The following is a 19,349-nucleotide window of genomic DNA, read 5'->3' as shown; positions in this document are numbered from 1 at the left end:
TGCAGGTGATGAAAAAAGTGATAAAAAAATGACAAAAATGTGATGAAAAAATGACAAAGACGTGATGAAAAAAGTATGAAAAAAATTCGAAAAAGTGACAAGTGATAAAAAAATGTCGAAAAAGTGATGAAAAAATGACAAAAAGTGATGAAAAAATTATGAAAAAATGTCAAAAAAGTGACAGAAATGTGACGAAAAAATGCCCCAAAAAATGGCAAAGACGCGATGAAAAAATGTCGAAAAAGTGATCAAAAAATTATGCAATTTTTTTGAAAAAATGACAAATGTGACGAAAAAATGACAAAGACGTGATGAAAAAATTATGAAAAAATGACAAAAATGTAGAGATTAAGAAGGGCTTTCTGGTTTCAAATTTCCCAATCTCTCCTCACTTTGCAAACTTACAGACAATCACTTTAATGGTATTTTAATGCTAAATATATATTTTTTACACAAATCCCCAAATTCTGTGGATATTTCATCGAACAGAGGGATGAGGGGAAATGTTAATATTCAAAAGCAAAGTGGCCACAGCTGCCCTGGGGTAGGCTGACGTAAGTGAGGCTCAGTCACACAGGAGGCGAGTGAGGAGTCTAATAACGAGCGCTCAGTATTTACACGTGGTTTATTAAAAACATTTACATGATGAGAGCGGTTTGAGTCCAGTCGCAGAATCACGTGTAGAGCTCGAAGTCCAGGCGTTTGGAGTTGTAGAACTGCGAGCCGGCCTGGTCCACGCGCCGGCAGTACACGCCGCTGGAGAAGTAGCCCTCGTCCACCCAGTCCTGCAAACACAACGGCGGAGGCGAGAGGAGATTACACAGAGCGAGGGGGCGACGTCTGGACTGGGCTGTTTAAGCCACTAACAGGATTTACACAAACGACAGGAGGCGCCGCTGAAATATGAAAACTACATTTACAAAAGGACACTTAAAACACGTGAACAACTGGGCTGCTTTTACAGGGAACTGGTTTAACCCCTTAACCCCCGCCTGAACCGAGCATGTTTTCTCCAGTTTGGCTTTACCCAAATTTAAAAGCTTCCTGAAAAAAAAAGAGCCCAAATAGCAAGAAAAATGAGACAAAAAAGCAACCAAAGAATAACAGAAAAAGTGACGAAAAAGTGACAAAAATGATTAAAAAATTACAAAAACGTGATGAAAAAGTGATTAAAAAAATGACGAAAAAGTGACAAAAAAAGTGATGAAAAAATAAAAATAGACGAAAAAATGGCCCAAAAAAAAAGAAGACAAAAATCTGATGAAAAAAATGACCAAAAAAGGACAGAAAGTGATGAAAAAGTGACAAAAAATTACAAAAAATGACGAAAATGTGATGAAAAACAAAAAACAAAAACGTGACAAAAAAATTACAAAAATGTGATTAAAAAAGTATGAAAAAAATGACAAGTGATGAAAAAATAATTTAAAAAATGGCAAAAATATGACGAAAAATTGACCAAAAAGTGATAAAAAATTAACAATGTGATGAAAAAGAGACGAAAACAGGACAAAAAAGTGATGAAAAAAAAATCATAAAAACGTGATGAAAAAGTGATGAAAAATTACAAAAAAATGACGAAAAAGTGACAAAAATGTGATGAAAAAATGAAAAAAAAAAAGTGATGAAAAAAAATCACAAAAACGTGATGAAAAAGTGACAAAAAAGTGATAAAAAATGCAGAAAAAATTACCAAAAAATGACGAAAAAATGGCACAAAATGACAAAAATGTGATGAAAACAGGACAAAAAACTGATGAAAAAAAAATCATAAAAACGTGACGAAAAAATGACGAAAAAGTGACAAAAATGTGATGAAAAAATGAAAAAAAAAACTGATGAAAAAAATCACAAAAACGTGATGAAAAAGTGACAAAAAAGTGATAAAAAATGAGAAAAAAATTACAAAAAAATGACGAAAAAATGACAAAAATGTGATGAAAAAGAGCTGACAAAGTGACAGAAATGCAAGAAATGAAATGTCAAAAATGTAACAAGAACCCAGCAATTACGCAAGGAAAAGCTCCATTGAGAAGGGTTTTGTGGGTCTTGAGGCTGTGACCTTTTAGATTTGGGTAAAGCTGAACGGTAGAAAACGCGCTGAGTTAAGGCAGGGCGTAATGGGGTCCTCACCTGCATCTGCTGACTGGTGAAGGGGCCGTAGACCTCGGAGCCGTCCTTGTTCTCCCACCTGTACTCCCACATCACCTCCTCGCTCACTGCACAGAACAGTTTACACGTTCACCACATTTATACTTCACTTCTGCAGTAGGTTAATGACGTAAATATGTTAATAAGCTCAGACCTGGCTCCTCTTCTTCCTGTTCTTCCGTTTTTGAGTCCAGTTTTTCATCGAACTTGTCTCCGAACATGTCCAGCTCGTCCTCCTCGTCTTCCGCCTCCGTCTTTCTCTGCGCCGGCTTCGGATTCTTTAACCTGAGCGAGGAAAAAAGTGTGAAGTCGTGATATGAGCTGGAGCAGGAGCTTGAACATTGCTGTAGGACAGGGGTCGGCAACGTCAGGCCCCGGGGCCAAATCCGGCCCTCCAGCACAGAACCTGTGGCCCTCAAGATGATTTTGAGAAATATTATTATACAAATCATAAGTACTTTAATAGTTTTAGAGTTTAATCTTAACCTCTTACCACCCGCCTAAACCAAATGCATTCTGTCCTCTTATTATATAGGCCTGTGTAACACCTCATTTGAAAGCTAAGACCCACAAAACTGAACTTTTTCCTCGCATTGTTGCTGTGTTGTCTCACCTTTTGTATGTTTTCTTTTTTTTTTTTGTCACATTTTTGTTGAATTTTTGTCATTTTTTGTTGAATTTTTGTCACATTTTTTTGTTGATTTTTTTGTGACATTCTTGTGGAATTTTTGAGATTTTTTGTGGAATTTTTGTTGAATTTTTGTCATTTTTTGGTAGAATTTTTGTCACATTTTTGTTGAATTTTTGTCATTTTTTGTTGAATTTTTGTCATTTTTTGGTTGAATTTTTGTCACTTTTTTGTTGAATTTTTGTGACATTTTTGTAGAATTTTTGTTGAATTTTTGTTGAATTTTTGAGATTTTTTGTTGAATTTTTGTAGAATTTTTGTGACATTTTTGTTGAATTTTTGTGACATTTTTGTTGAATTTTTGTCATTTTTGTGTTGAATTTTTGTCACTTTTTTGTTGAATTTTTGTGACATTTTTGTTGAATTTTTGTCACTTTTTTGTTGAATTTTTGACATTTTTGTTGATTTTTGTGTGACATTTTTGTAATTTTTTTTGTTGAATTTGTCATTTTTTTTTTGATTTTTTGTAATTTTTTTTGTTGAATTTTTGACATTTTTGTAGATTTTTTTGTGACATTTTTGTTGAATTTTTGTCACATTTTTGTCATTTTTTTTGTTGAATTTTTGTCACATTTTTGTTGATTTTTTTGTCACATTTTTGTTGATTGTCATTTTTTCTTGGTTTTTTGTCATTTTTTGGTTGAATATTTGTCACATTTTTGTTGAATTTTTGTCACATTTTTGTTTAATTTTTGTCACATTTTGTTTAATTTTTGTCACATTTTTGTTTAATTTTTGTCACATTTTTGTTTAATTTTTGTCATTTTTTTGTTGAATTTTTGTCACATTTTTGTTGAATTTCGGTCACGTTTTTGTTGAATTTTTGTCACGTTTTTGTCACGTTTGTCGCGTTCACATCCTTGTTTTCTTCTCATTTTTTGTGGCTGTTTTGGTGCTTTTTTCCCCAAGAAGCTTTTTGATTGGGGTAAAGCCAAACTGGAGAAAATGGGATCCGTTCAGGTGGGAGTTAAGAGGTTAAATGAGGCGTTACACCTATAGGCTGTGAGCTCCAGTTGAGAAGCTTTTAGATTTAGGTAAAGCTGAACTGGAGAAGATGTGCTTGTTTAAGGCAGGGGGTTAAGTACTGTCAAAATGTGAGAAACTCTGTCAATTACTTCAAACTTTCCAAACAGGAAACACCAAATGAGGTCATAAAGTACTGGTCTGTCCTCACCTGTAGTTGAGTTTCTCGTAGGTTTGCTGGTAGATCTCGTACTGTCCGGACCCGACCAGCCGATCGGCCAGAGCGGTGAGTCTGTCCAGTTTATCTGCGTCTCTCGCCGTTTCCTCCTTGGCGACGCTCTCCTCCGTCAGCTTCTTCTTCTTCCCCTTTAACCCTCCTAACCTGCACAGACACGTGGGTTATCCCTCACAAAATGGAAATGACCATATTTGGGTTACAGCCTTCGGCGCAGTGCCCGTCCTCACCTCCGGAGGGCGGCGGCCACTGTCTCCCCGGGCTGCAGCAGCTCCACCACGGCCTGTGTGAGCTGTGTGTGGGTGAGCGAGGCCAGTGGGTCCTCGGCGGGCTCTTCCTCACGCTCCTCCTCGTCCTCCTCCTCGTCTTTAGGCTCTCGCTCGTCCTCCCGCCGCTTCTCCTCCTCCGCCTCGTCCTCGTCTCCCACTCGGCGCTTCCTCTTCGCCGCCAGGCCCTTCTTCTTCTTCTTGAACGGCTGCTCCTTTATTCGCACCTGGAACGACGAGAAGTGAGTGACTCTCTCAGGTTGTTTTTTTGTTTATTTAAAGAGGGGGTATTATGCTTTTTTCAGTCACATAGTCTATATCACACTACAATGATGACCAAACCTTCTGTTGGTCTGTAAATGCAGTAAATTAGAAAAACTGCCTTGTATAAAATGTCTCTCTCAAAATGGCTGTAGTGAATGTCTTGAAATAGGCCTCTGTCTCTTTAAGAACCCCCCCCCGTTTTGTCCTCAATTCATTTACACATTTTTTTCTTATTTTTGCCCCAATTTCCCCCACATTTGACATTAGAGATGAACCCGATAACCCGATTATTGTTCAGTTTTCTGGTTCTAGACGACAAATATTTTAGTATCGGTATCAAAAAAAGTACTGTTCAGATATTGCTATCAAAAAACAAGTATTGTTAAAGTACTGGACAAAATAACTACAAAAACAAGACAAAAACTTCACGACAACCCAAGAAAGATGTAAACAAGTCACAAGTCACGGAGGTTTAGCTTCATTGTGAACCGGAGCTACAGCAGCTCTGGGACTTTTACAAAGACACATCAGTGTTTCTTTATCTAAACACCCAGGATTAAAAGACAAGAAAGGTTATTTCAGTGGCTGAATCTGCGCTGGGAATGTGTTTGGGCCTGTTTTAGCATTAGCACCGGAGAAAGCTAATGCTAAGCTAAACCTCCGGTCCTCACGTGAAAATGAGAAATATGCAGAAATAAAGTCAATAAAGAACAATGATCACACACTGAGCTGGGCTGATGATGTAGTTTTTTACTCACATCATCTACAATTAGCTCCGGGAGAAAACCTTAGCTTGTTAGCTCAGTTAGCTCAGTTAGCATTGAGCTCCGGTTTTCTCCCATGAAAACAAGCATTAAGCACTAACGACATAGAGCAGCTTTATGACGATCACACACTGAGCCTTCACGCATTTGTGGTTTATTGCAGACTTTCAATCAACAATGAGCTGTATCAGGTGTATTTCAGGCAAGAGCGACTTCCAAGATGCTACGAACAGACTCTGAGCTGACGCGGCCAGAGCGTTTTGACGCTCGGTGACATTTGTGACGAGCGTCTGACTTTAGTAACACAAGCGTCCAACGACGGGCGTGAGGCGCGTTTTTGACGGTACTTGGATGGGAGACAGTTTAGTAACAGCCGGAAGCCTCGCGAATGTAGTGAGTGAGTGGTTGGTGGTGGTCAGAGGGGCCGATGGCGCAGACTGGCCTCGCTTCCGTCAGTCTACCCCAGGGCAGCTGTGGCTACAATAGTAGCTTACCACCACAGAGTATGGAGTGAACGAATAGTGAAATGTAAAGCGTCTTTGAGTGTCCACAAAAGCGCTATGTAAAACCAATGCATTATTATTATTATTATTATTATTACCCAGTCGATGTTGTCCAGCCAGTTGTCCCGTATCTGCGTTTCTTTCTTGATGAAGTAGTTTCCCTCCGAGTCGAAGTGCCCCTCCTCCATCTCCTCCTTCAGGTTGAAGGGGGTGATGGACACGCCCTCGTCGTAGTCGATGGTGGCGTTCTCCTGACCTGAAACAACAAACCGGTCTGCTTTACACCGTCCACAGAGAGAGACGTATGATGTATGTTTGAGAGGATTTCTGTATCACTTTAGGTCCTGAGAGATCTGCCTCTGGGCCAGTATCTTATAACACAAATAACACACTGAAGCTCGGCTGAAATGCAGAGGGAACATCTGGCCGCCTCACCTTCCACATCGTCGTCGGCTAAGATGTCGTATTTGCTGCTCTTCTCTTCGGCCTCGTCCTCTTCGTCGCTGTCCAGAGAGTGTTTCCCTTTGAAGCGAGAGCCGGGGCCCTCCACCGCCTCCACGATCTGCAGGCACACAAACGATCACAGCGTTAGCATTCAGAGAGACCACGGCTTTACAAACATTCTCTGTAACTTTAATAGTAAAAAACGTTCAAATCAGTTATGTTTATTGTCATGATTTTCTAGCACATGAAAGAAACGCATTCAACTTTCCCTCATATTCCCTCTTTTATACGTTCAACATGGATAAAAACAGCATTTAGGTCGGAGTAATGCTTTGATAGAACTATATTATTACTGTAGCCCTAATGCAGACATAATTATGCCACCCATTGTTTTTTCCTTTATTAAAACGAAAGTTACGTAACTACGGTTCTATGAATCCCGGATGACCGCCCAGACAGGAGGAATGAAATAGAACTTCATTAACCTCTTAGCCCCCCTGAAGCGAGCACATTTACTCAGGTTCGGCAGTGCTCAAATTTAAAAGCTTCTTGACTGAACTTGACTGCTGCCTCATTTGAAAGATCGATCGATCGATCGATCGATCGATCGATCGATCGATCGATCGATCGATCGATCGATCGATCGATCGATCGATCGATCGATCGATCGATCGATCGATCGATCGATCAATCAATCAATCAATCAATCAATCAATCAATCAATCAATCAATCAATCAATCAATCAATCAATCAATCAATCAATCAATCAATCAATCAATCAATCAATCAATCTTTATTTCATGTACGCCACCTCTAGAGATTAAAACGATGCTTTGCTGGACCAGTGCAGGTCAGGATCATAATAAACAAACAGTAAGAAGAAAGAGAGGATAGGAAAGCAAAGGAAAAAAAGGGAAATAAACAAATAAATAATAACAATGATGAAAAAAAAAAAAAAAACATTCTAACGCTAGGGGGTTTCAGGATTTAAGGCGAGACACTGCAGGTGAATAGGGGAAAAAAATAAATGTAGAGATGTTGATTTGAAACCTTTGCTGAACATCACAGATATAAATATGAGAAAAAAATGTATTGCACTTTTTCTGTCATTTTATGTTTTCACATAAAAAATAAGGCATTTTGAGCATTAAAATGGCCAAAATTGACTATATTTTGGGCAACAAAATCAAAATAATGAATTGAGCCAGATTAAAATTTATGGTTTTATTTTATTGACATATTAGTAACTAAGATTTTTTCAGAGGGGATTTTGGATATTTTGTTTAGTTTTTCAATAAACTAATCATCAGTGAAAAAATCTGTAAAAACTCAAATTCCGCCTGTTTTTTTGGTTTCAAAGTTGAATAAATCAGGCTAGGAATTAGATATTAAAAAATCCCTCTGAAAAAACCTTCAAAATATTGTTAGGTCTCAGACTGTAAAGTTTGGAGTCTGTGGGAGCTTCTATAAGGGCTCAGGCTCTGCCCGAGTGCGGCTTCTCTCATTCAGAGAAAACCAGCCCTGAAGTTTTGTAGCGAGTGCTCATGCTCCGCCCGTTCTTCCACTTTTCCGCTCCAGCGTCTCGTAGGAGGAAAAACACCATATTTGGGTGAAAGCGTCATCACGGGGCCCCTTAGCAGGACACGTGGATGTAAAATCTGTCAATATTTATGAATGAAAACCCGCGGGAAAGACGGACTTTCTACGCATCGCAGCAGCTACTTCCGGGTCGCCCCGACTCGCAGACAAAACATCATAAAATAAACATCATCATTTTTATATCTGACATGAAAACTAAGATGTAAAGGGAGGAAAACAGATAAAAATCTCCACTTCGACCACTACGTGAAAAATCAATACTTTCACCTGCCGTGTCTCGCCTTAAATGAAGGTATTCGATGCTGTACAGCGCTCAACAGTCTTAATCGCCTTCTGTTTTTCAGAAAATTTTATTGAGAGAATGTATTGTTTGAAGCCGTTATAAAAGGCAGAGAAACACGGCCTTTTCCCGGAACATTTACATGAGCGAATATGATACTTTGACATCAGTAATAAAAGATTAATTAAAGCAGTACTAAGTAACTCTTCCCCCTAGAGGCCATAAGCGCAACTGCAGGTGTCGTAGCAAGTTACGATTTTTTTTATTTATTAACTGTCTTGGAGAGTAAATACTACGCTGACAGGAAAGGCGAAGGGAGAGGGTTACTGTGCATCCAATTATACAACGGAAATATTTTTTTTCACTCAAACTTGGCTGTGAATACTGTTTAAAGTGATGTTAGCCCGCAGTTAGCTTTGCCCGTTAGCCTGTTAGCTTCTTCTTTGTGATTACATTAGTGTGTATTGCTTTCTCCGCACCGGTGGCAGTCAAGTTGCAAACATGGTTTTCTGTCCAGAGACACCAGGGGGAGATGAAAGACCCTCCAGTCATCCCATAAACACTTGTATTACCCCCACAGGGACTACGGGAAGGATTTATTAAGGTAAATAAGCTACTTAGTACTGCTTTAAGTAAATAGAGTTACTGTTTTGTAAGTTAGAGTCAAACAGACCAAACACTACACTCTTCCAGCAAAAAAAAGCACCTTGATGCTTCGAACCATGTGTGACGCAATTGGCTGTGAGGCTTCAATGCTTCATGGGGCTTCATTTTGCCATCACTACTTTTGAGCTCAAGTGTCCGACTTTTCATAGAACTGGTCTCTCTACTTCTGGTGCTCTTTTCAACAATTAAAGGAGCTATATCATGCTATTTTAGCCATTCCAAAGTTAAGTATAGGCATTTATATGATATATTATACCTCTACCATTATGGAGCACTCATTTTTGTGATAAATATAAGTGTTTTCTGGAGGTATTTTTCAAACCCGGAAGACACAACGCTTCGATCCAGTTAACTCCGCCCCCTCTCTCCGCACATACAACTTTACCGTAATATAAATAAACAACAATAAGTGAGGTCACTTCACGATGCAGTTATACGGAGTTGACATCTGCAACACAGCTTCATAAATGGCTAACACACAAGCTAATATGCTAACACACAAGCTAATATGCTAACACACAAGCTAACACGCGTTTGGATTGACTCACCCTCTGGTCCATCGCTGTTTACATTATGGGACTCACGTTGGTTATAAAAGTTAATCCACTTTGATTCTGGCAAAGGTTCCCCAAACATCCATCAGAGACAGTCACAGAAAAACAATATTTTGGCTGATAGTCGCTGAATCCCGGAGAAAAAAACAGCTGAGTGGCCTCTTCTTGAAAAAGGTTGAATATAAACTCCTCGTCCTCGTAGCCAAACGCGCTTCTTTTTCTCCGTGACATGATCGTTAGTTAAGAATGAAGAACAGGTGTGTCCAGTTATAACGAGCTCCATCTTCAGCTGCAGCGCAAACATGACTGATCTGTTCAGACGCTCAGGGTGTTTGTTTTGGCCACAGCTGACCTGGAAGAACTTCGGGCACATCCCTTTTTTTTTTTTTTTTCATTTTTTTCTCTTTGTTTCTCTCTTACGACAGAAATAATGAAAAAGCTGCTTTACAAATTAAAATCCGGCCGTAAGCAAAGAATTAAGACATTACATTACAGACGTCGAGCACTTCCGTTCCGCTGTTACGACACAACTGAACACTCAGTCGTTCACCAGGAGAGGGCGGAGCCTCAGAGAGCAGGAGGGCGGAGCCTCAGAGAGCAGGATTCAGGAGGATTACTGAGAGCTGCGTGAATGACGCCACAAACCACTCTGGGGGTGTTTTTCATAAGGAAATAGCATAACAACATGGCTAAAAGCGCCAAAAAGTCGATTTTGCATGATATAGGACCTTTAAAACGGCTCTTTTTTTGTCTTTGTCCTCAATGGTAAACAGAATAACATAGAACATCAAACACACCTGGCACGATACACCGATGAGAAAAAAATCTCCCTATTTTTTGGCAAGAATGATTTAGCGTCAAACTACACTTAACGGAATAACTTCACACAGTAAACCTTGGTGTGTGTGGCTTTACCTTTTTCGTGGGGATCTCTTCTTCTATGTCGAAGTCTCCGTTACCATCGTCAAACGTCACTTTCCTCTTGGACATTTTGCTAAAACGACACAAAACGAGGACACTGTTATTCCCGGAGTCTCAGAGCTGCCCGGTGTTGTTTTGAATGGCGCTGCAAACACGTTAGCTGTTAGCATAACGCGCTAACAACATTTAGGGGAAAACCAGGCTAAAATATTCTTCAGCGCGTGACTATGACGACGCAAAGTCACGCTCGTTACGATTAAACGTGTGCTTCAGACTGCGTTAAAAGTGTACACGAAACTACAGAGATAAAAGACAAAAGGGGCAAAAACCTGCAGAAATTTGAAACGACGTTCTCTCACGTTTTTTCTTCGCTGAATGTGTTCACTTCCGGTTTACTCCTGGGCTGCGCCGCACAGCAAACAGCGCGGCCTAGCGGAGAGCGAGAGTTTTACGTCTAAACTTACTAACCTCTTACAACCGAGGGCATTTTCTCCAGTTCAGCTTTACCCAACTCTTAACCTCTTAACTCCCGCCTGAACCGAGAGGATCTTTTTCCTCATGTCATCAGAATGTTTATCATTTTTTGTTGGGTATTCAACTCATTTTTGTAACTTTTTAGTCATTTTTTTTGTCATTTTTTGTCACATTTTTGTTTTGTTTTTTGTCATTTTTTGTCACATTTTTGTAATAATTTTTTTTGTCATTTTTTGTCAAATGTTTGGAATTTTTTGTCACATTTTGTCACATTTTTGTCATTTTTTGTCACATTTTTGTCTTTTTTGTCAAATATTTGTCATTTTTTTGTCACATTTTTTGTAATTTTTCCGTAAAATTTTATCACATTTTTGTCATTTTTTGTCACATTTTTGTCATTTTTCATAAACATTTTTTTTTATCATATTGTGTCATATTTTTGTAATAATTTTTTTGTCATTTTTTCATGAATTTTTCATCACTTTTTTCTCACATTTTTGTCATTTTTTGGGTCATTTTTTTTGTCAATTTCTTGTGACATTTTTGTGACATTTTTGCCACTTTTTCATCAATTTTTCGTCACTTTTTTGTCAATGTTTTCTCGCTTTTTTGTCACATTTCCATCATTGTTTTCGTGTCAGTTTTGTTGCTATTTTCACAGCTTTTTCCAGAAGCTTTTGGACTGGGGTAAAGCCAAACTGAAGAAGAACCACACAGTGATGGAGCTGGTCAGGATGCTCTCTATAGTCCCTCTGTAAAAGAACCACACAGTGATAGCGGAGGCTGGGACTCTGGCTCTTCTCAACGAGAAAGTAGAGACGCTGATTACTTTTCCTTACCAGTGATGTAGTGTCCTCCTGTTCAGGAGAGCTTCTCCGTGAACTCCATCCCTACCCAACACTGTTAACAAGTCAGTGTCTAATATTATTCTGTTGAAATGTAGCTTGGTACCTCTTAACTCCCGCCTGAACCGACAGGATCTTTTTCCTCACGTCATCAGATCTTTTTTCCATCATTTTTTTGTTGGGTATTCAACTCATTTTTGTAACTTTTTTGTCATTTTTTTGTCACATTTTTGTCATTTTTCTGTTATTTTTTTGTCATTTTTTGTCACATTTTTGTCATTTTTTTTTGTCAAATTTGTATCAAATTTTTGTCATTTTTTTGTCATATTTTTGTCATTTCTTGGTCACATTTTTGTCATTTTTCTGCTATTTTTTTGTCATTTTTTGTCACATTTTTGTCTTTTTTTTTGTCAAATTTGTATCAAATTTTTGTCATTTTTTGTCAAAATTTTTTTGTCAAATTTTTGAAATATTTTTGTCAAATTTTGTCACATTTTTGCAATTTTTTTGTGAGATTTTTATCAAATTTTTGTCACATTTTTGTCATTTTTTTGGTCATTTTTTGAAATATTTTTCTCACTTTTTTGTCACATTTCCATCATTGTTTTCGTCTCAGTTTTGTTGCTATTTTCACACCTTTTTTCCAGAAGCTTTTGGATTGGGGTAAAGCCAAACTGGAGAAAATGTGCTCGGTTCAGGTGGGAGTTAAGGGGTTAAAGCTGCAACAAACAAATGAGTAACTTTAAAACCAAAAACCTTTATTTCATTGTATTTAATAAAATGATGGAAATCCCCAATGCGGCCGCTTTATAACATCGTAAATTCAAAACTGCTCCATTGATTTAGAAACATGTCTCTGATTTGTCCAAAATGGACGCGGGTCATGTTGGTCCTTCGCCGTCGCCGTCGTCCAACACCCGGATGATCAACATCTGGATGCTGTGGTTTCCTGGGAGACGGGACCCGGCCAGCTCCGGTTTGTCGGCCTCGAACGCCCCGAGAGGAACCAGCTCACAGCGCATCGACCAGCGAGCGAGAAGAGCCTCCACCGACCAATCAGAGCTGAGGAGAGACGGAAGGAGCCAATCAGAGGACAGCTGCTACAAATGCGGACTCTTGGGTTCTAAGGTTTCAGCCCATGCAACAGTCCCGCCCACTTCCGGTCACATGCTGGGAGCAGGAAGTAAAAATCCTATTCATTTTAACCTCTTAACTCCCGCCTGAACCGAGAGGATCTTTTTCCTCACGTCATCAGATTTTTTTCCATCATTTTTTTGTTGGGTACTCAACTCATTTTTGTAACTTCATTTGTCATTTTTTTTGTCTTTATTTCGTCAAATTTTTACTATCACATTTTGGTCAAATTTTTTTGTAATTTTTTGGTCACATTTTTGTAATTTTTTAGTCAATTTGTCATTAAATTTTTGTAATTTTTTGGGCAAATTTGTGTAATTTTTTGGTCACATTTTGGTCACATTTTTTGTCATTTTTGTCAATTTTTTGTCAAATTTTTATCACATTTTTGTAATTTTTTTGGTCACATTTTTGGTCATTTTTTGTCAATTTCTTGTGAAATTTTGGTGAAATTTTTGCCACTTTTTCATACATTTTTCGTCACATTTTTGCCAATGTTTTCTCCCTTTTTTGTCACATTTCCATCATCGTTTTCGTCTCAGTTTTGTTGCTATTTTCACAGCTTTTTTCCAGAAGCTTTTGGATTGGGGTAAAGCCAAAATGGAGAAAAAGGTGCTCGGTTCAGGTGGGAGTTAAGGGGTAAAGCATACATTTTTTGTAAGTCTTAAAAGAAATGAATTTTTTGAAAAATAAATGCATGACATGAATGGGATTTTACGCTAATGCTAAAGCTAATGACTCCAAAAGTCTGTACATTCAGGACTGATTTCTAACCAGGCTTCGACATCCCCTAAATGTGATCTATGGTTGACAATGGTTGCTTATTGGTGATGTTTGAGGCTAATGGAGTTCCCCAGGGATCAGTTCCTTAACCTACTTTCTTTCCAATGGGGAGTTAGCAACATGTTAAGATCTTTATATAAGATGTAAGCACTTCATTCAGGAGATCTGTATTTACAAATGTAGCTGCTTTAGTCTTGAAGCTAAAGGTTAACGTTAACTTGGCGCTCCACCATCGTTTCCCAGTGCAAGCGAAGGAGCCGATACCTTCTGACTTGGTAGGTGGTCCAGAACTGAGCGCGAGGGTTCTTCCTGAAGAGAAACGCCACCGTCACCAGGACGCTCTCGAAATCTGCAAAAGAACAAGGTTAGCGTTAAACTCTGACGTAAACACTGGTGATAACAGGGGGTGGATGAAGAGATCGGCGTTTTTATTTTCAGGAAAATATTGCAATCATTGTCGTGAATCGTTAAAGCGAAATTTCAATTCAGATGCATTTGATTGACAGATTTAACCCCTTAACTTCCACCTGAACCGAGCACATTTTCTCCAGTTTGGTTTTACCCCAATCCAAAAGCTGAAAAAAGCTGCGAAAATAGCAACAAAACTGAGACGAAAACAATGATGGAAATGTGAAAAAAAAGTGAGAAAACATTGACAAAAAAGTGATAAAAAAGTGATGAAAAAGTGATGAAAAAGTGATGAAAAAGTGGCAAAAATGTCACAAAAATGTCACAAGAAATTGACAAAAAATTGACGAACAAATGACAAAAATGTGACACAAAATGACCCAAACAAATGACAAAAATGTGATTAAAAAGTGATAAAAAAGTGATGAAAAAGTGATGAAAAAGTGGCAAAAATGTCACAAAAATGTCACAAGAAATTGACAAAAAATTGACGAACAAATGACAAAAATGTGACACAAAATGACCCAAACAAATGACAAAAATGTGATTAAAAATTGACAAAAAAGACAAAAATGTAACAAAAAATGACAAAAAAATGACAAAAAATGACAAAAATTTGACACAAATTTGACAAAAAATTACAAAAATGTGATTAAAAAATTGACTAAAAATTGACTAAAAATTGACTAAAAATTGACGAAAATTTGATTTTAAAATGTAACAAAAATTGCCAAAAAAATACAAAAATGTGATAAAAAAATTTGACCTTTTTTTTTTTGAAAAAATGCCAAAAAAAATGACAAAAATGAGTTGAATACCCAACAAATAAAAAATGGGGAAAAAATCTGACGACGTGAGGAAAAAGATCCCCTCGGTTCAGGCGGGAGTTAAGAGGTTAAGAGTTCAGCAAAGTCCAGCCGATGGTCCTGCTGCTGAGCGAACAACTTCCTTTTGTCTTTCAGAGTGAGACCAAACCACACAGTAATGCAACTGGTTCGGACATTCTCAGTTATGCAATAGTAGAAGTTGAAAAGAATCCTCGTATTTTGAGGAAATGTGCAGAGCTTACGTAAAAAGAAGAGGCACCGAATATCTGACCTCAAAGAGACGCCAAACGTCCCTCAGTGGTGGCACTAGATGATGTGTAACGCAGTACCTTGTGGATCGTAGAAGACGTCAGAGCCCAGGATGACGTCCAGTGGAGGCAGCGAGAGGAGACGAGGAGAGACGTGGCCCCAGCTCAGCCCCAGCCCCGGGACGTCCCGCAGCCCGTTGGCCCCACAGCTGTGCTCGCAGTTCCACAGGCAGCGAGGCAGGTCCGCGGCGTCCGTGAGGAGGACGGAGGCCCCGAGACGAGCCGCCAGGACACCAGGGAGCGCCACGCCCGCTCCTAACTGAGGGAGATACAGGTATAAACCAGGCAGAGCCACGCCCACTCCTAACTGAGAGATACAGGTATAAACCAGGCAGAGCCACGCCCACTCCTAACTGAGGGAGATACAGGTATAAACCAGGCAGAGCCACGCCCACTCCTAACTGAGAGATACAGGTATAAACCAGGCAGAGCCACGCCCGCTCCTAACTGAGAGAGACACAGGTATAAACCAGGCAGAGCCACGCCCACTCCTAACTGAGAGATACAGGTATAAACCAGGCAGAGCCACGCCCACTCCTAACTGAGGGAGATACAGGTATAAACCAGGCAGAGCCACGCCCACTCCTAACTGAGAGATACAGGTATAAACCAGGCAGAGCCACGCCCGCTCCTAACTGAGAGAGACACAGGTATAAACCAGGCAGAGCCACGCCCACTCCTAACTGAGAGAGACACAGGTATAAACCAGGCAGAGCCACGCCCGCTCCTAACTGAGAGAGACACAGGTATAAACCAGGCAGAGCCACGCCCACTCCTAACTGAGAGATACAGGTATAAACCAGGCAGAGCCACGCCCACTCCTAACTGAGAGATACAGGTATAAACCAGGCAGAGCCACGCCCGCTCCTAACTGAGAGAGACACAGGTATAAACCAGGCAGAGCCACGCCCACTCCTAACTGAGAGAGACACAGGTATAAACCAGGCAGAGCCACGCCCACTCCTAACTGAGAGAGACACAGGTATAAACCAGGCAGAGCCACGCCCACTCCTAACTGAGGGAGATACAGGTATAAACCAGGCACAGGCAGAGCCACGCCCACTCCTAACTGAGAGATACAGGTATAAACCAGGCAGAGCCACGCCCACTCCTAACTGAGAGAGACACAGGTATAAACCAGGCAGAGCCACGCCCGCTCCTAACTGAGAGAGACACAGGTATAAACCAGGCAGAGCCACGCCCACTCCTAACTGAGAGAGACACAGGTATAAACCAGGCAGAGCCACGCCCACTCCTAACTGAGAGATACAGGTATAAACCAGGCAGAGCCACGCCCACTCCTAACTGAGAGAGACACAGGTATAAACCAGGCAGAGCCACGCCCACTCCTAACTGAGAGAGACACAGGTATAAACCAGGCAGAGCCACGCCCGCTCCTAACTGAGAGAGACACAGGTATAAACCAGGCAGAGCCACGCCCACTCCTAACTGAGGGAGATACAGGTATAAACCAGGCACAGGCAGAGCCACGCCCACTCCTAACTGAGAGATACAGGTATAAACCAGGCAGAGCCACGCCCACTCCTAACTGAGAGAGACACAGGTATAAACCAGGCAGAGCCACGCCCACTCCTAACTGAGAGAGATACAGGTATAAACCAGGCAGAGCCACGCCCACTCCTAACTGAGAGAGACACAGGTATAAACCAGGCAGAGCCACGCCCGCTCCTAACTGAGAGAGACACAGGTATAAACCAGGCAGAGCCACGCCCACTCCTAACTGAGAGATACAGGTATAAACCAGGCAGAGCCACGCCCACTCCTAACTGAGAGAGACACAGGTATAAACCAGGCAGAGCCACGCCCACTCCTAACTGAGAGAGACACAGGTATAAACCAGGCAGAGCCACGCCCACTCCTAACTGAGAGAGACACAGGTATAAACCAGGCAGAGCCACGCCCGCTCCTAACTGAGAGAGACACAGGTATAAACCAGGCAGAGCCACGCCCACTCCTAACTGAGGGAGATACAGGTATAAACCAGGCACAGGCAGAGCCACGCCCACTCCTAACTGAGAGATACAGGTATAAACCAGGCAGAGCCACGCCCACTCCTAACTGAGAGAGACACAGGTATAAACCAGGCAGAGCCACGCCCACTCCTAACTGAGGGAGATACAGGTATAAACCAGGCAGAGTCACGCCCGCTCCTAACTGAGAGAGGCACAGGTATAAACCAGGCAGAGCCACGCCCGCTCCTAACTGAGAGAAACACAGGTATAAACCAGGCAGAGCCACGCCCACTCCTAACTGAGGGAGATACAGGTATAAACCAGGCAGAGTCACGCCCGCTCCTAACTGAGAGAGGCACAGGTATAAACCAGGCAGAGCCACGCCCACTCCTAACTGAGAGAAACACAGGTATAAACCAGGCAGAGCCACGCCCACTCCTAACTGAGGGAGATACAGGTATAAACCAGGCAGAGTCACGCCCGCTCCTAACTGAGAGAGGCACAGGTATAAACCAGGACAGGACCAGGACTCACCTCCAGAACTGTCTTGTTTTTCAGCTCGTGCCGGCGCTTCCATAGGAACTGAGCCAGCACCACGGCGCAGGGCCACACGTACATCCCAAACTGAGGATCCAGGACCTGGGACCAAAGGAACACCTCTGCGTTTACTCCTGAATATTAAATTACTCTCTTTTATGTCATTGTATCAACTCAATATATCGGCCACAAAAGACTGGTGGAACTACTTTGGATTTTTTAATTACAAAATTGCTTCCAATAATAAATAATAAGGTTAATATTGGGCCGGGCAATAAATCAAACAACTTGATTAATCATGTTTTGTTTTTTTATCGAAATAGGTTCATTAAAAGTGACAAAAAAGTGACGACAACGCTGCAACAGTGTAAAGAAAAAGATCCTTCTAGATATGTTGGTCTTAGCTTTCAAACGAGTCATTACTCTGGACTATAGGCTGCAAGATTTCAGATTTGGATAAAGAAACTGGAGAAAATCTGATCAGGTAAAGTGGGGGTTTAGGGGTTAACTCTCCACAGTGAACTCCACCTAAGGCTCATAGTTAGACACAGTCAGTCTTTGAAGCATTCGAGGAAAAAAGCTTTAACCTCTTAACTCCCGCCTGAACCGAGGGGATCTTTTTCCCCACATCATCAGATTTTTTTTCCCCATCATTTTTTTGTTGAGTATTCAACTGAGTTTTGAGCACATTTTTGTCAGTTTTTTGTCACATTTTTGTCATTTTTTGTACTTTTGTTGCAAATTTGTATCACATTTTTGTCATATTTTGGTCATTTTTTGTCACATTTTTGTAATTTTTTTGTTACATTTTTATCACATTTTTGTCATTTTTTTGTTACATTTTTGTAATTTTTTTGTCACATTTTTGTCTTTTTTTGTAATTTTTTTGCACATTTTTGTAATTTCTTTGTCACATTTTTTGTCACATTTTTTTTCATTTTTTCGTCAATTTTTTATCAATTTTGGACATTTTTTTGTTACATTTTTGTATTTTTTTGGTCAAATTTTTGTCAAATTTTTGTCACATTTTTGTAATTTTTTTTGTCACATTTTTATCACATTTTTGTCATATTTTTGTAATTTTTTGTCACATTTTTCGTCAATTTTTCGTCAATTTTTCATCAATTTTTCGTCACTTTTTTGTCAATGTTTTATCAAATTTTTGTCCTTTTTTTGCTTACATTTTTGTCACTTTTTTGTCAATTTTTTATCAAATTTTTGTCACATTTTTGTAATTTTTTAATCAAATTTTGGTCATTTTTTGTCACATTTTTGTAATTTTTTTGTCACATTTCTGTCACTTTTACGTCAATTTTTTTAATCAAATTTTTGTCATTTTTTTGTCAAATTTTTGCCATTTTTTCATCAATTTTTCGTCACTTTTTTGTCACATTTCCATCATTGTTTTCGTCTCAGTTTTGTTGCTATTTTCACAGCTTTTTTCCAGACGCTTTTGGATTGGGGTAAAGCCAAACTGGAGAAAATGTGCTCGGTTCAGGTGGGAGTTAAGGGGTTAACAGCGTGAACAGCTCTGTAATGAACAATCACCCGGTAATCAAAGCAAACTGTACCAAACTTGCTCTAATTGGTAAAGTTAAAAAGTAAACATAACTCTAACCTCTGGGATCGTCACACTCAAACATTCCTCTGACTCTTCATCGTCATCTTTAAACGTGAAGACTTTATTCGCCACGTTTGAAGATTCCGCTTCCCCCTCGGCCATAACGTTTTACTGAAAGTCAGATTAATTTGCTCATATTT

General features: G+C 39.9%; 2 protein-coding genes across 2 annotated transcripts; both read right to left on the bottom strand.

Moving 5' to 3' along the window:
• Positions 1 to 650: 650 nt before the first annotated feature.
• Positions 651 to 10,739, bottom strand: cd2bp2 (CD2 (cytoplasmic tail) binding protein 2). Its single transcript, XM_079565144.1, has 9 exons — positions 10,629 to 10,739; positions 10,294 to 10,372; positions 6,270 to 6,396; positions 5,933 to 6,090; positions 4,268 to 4,530; positions 4,014 to 4,184; positions 2,306 to 2,436; positions 2,134 to 2,219; positions 651 to 785 (listed from the first exon to the last, which is right to left on the bottom strand). The coding sequence occupies exons 2-9, from the start codon at positions 10,366 to 10,368 to the stop codon at positions 675 to 677; spliced, it is 1,122 nt and encodes a 373-aa protein (XP_079421270.1). The 5' UTR covers positions 10,369 to 10,372; positions 10,629 to 10,739; the 3' UTR covers positions 651 to 674.
• A 1,685-nt stretch (positions 10,740 to 12,424) lies between these two features.
• mettl23 (methyltransferase 23, arginine) lies at positions 12,425 to 19,343 on the bottom strand. Its single transcript, XM_079564597.1, has 5 exons — positions 19,207 to 19,343; positions 17,586 to 17,690; positions 15,100 to 15,337; positions 13,800 to 13,884; positions 12,425 to 12,680 (listed from the first exon to the last, which is right to left on the bottom strand). Exons 1-5 carry the CDS (start codon positions 19,309 to 19,311, stop codon positions 12,500 to 12,502), a joined length of 714 nt encoding a protein of 237 aa, XP_079420723.1. The 5' UTR covers positions 19,312 to 19,343; the 3' UTR covers positions 12,425 to 12,499.
• Positions 19,344 to 19,349: the final 6 nt, after the last annotated feature.

The sequence above is a fragment of the Gobius niger genome, assembly GCF_951799975.1.
Source record: "Gobius niger genome assembly, chromosome: 10".
NCBI lineage: Eukaryota > Metazoa > Chordata > Actinopteri > Gobiiformes > Gobiidae > Gobius > Gobius niger.
This window is presented reverse-complemented; position numbering and strand designations above follow the sequence as displayed.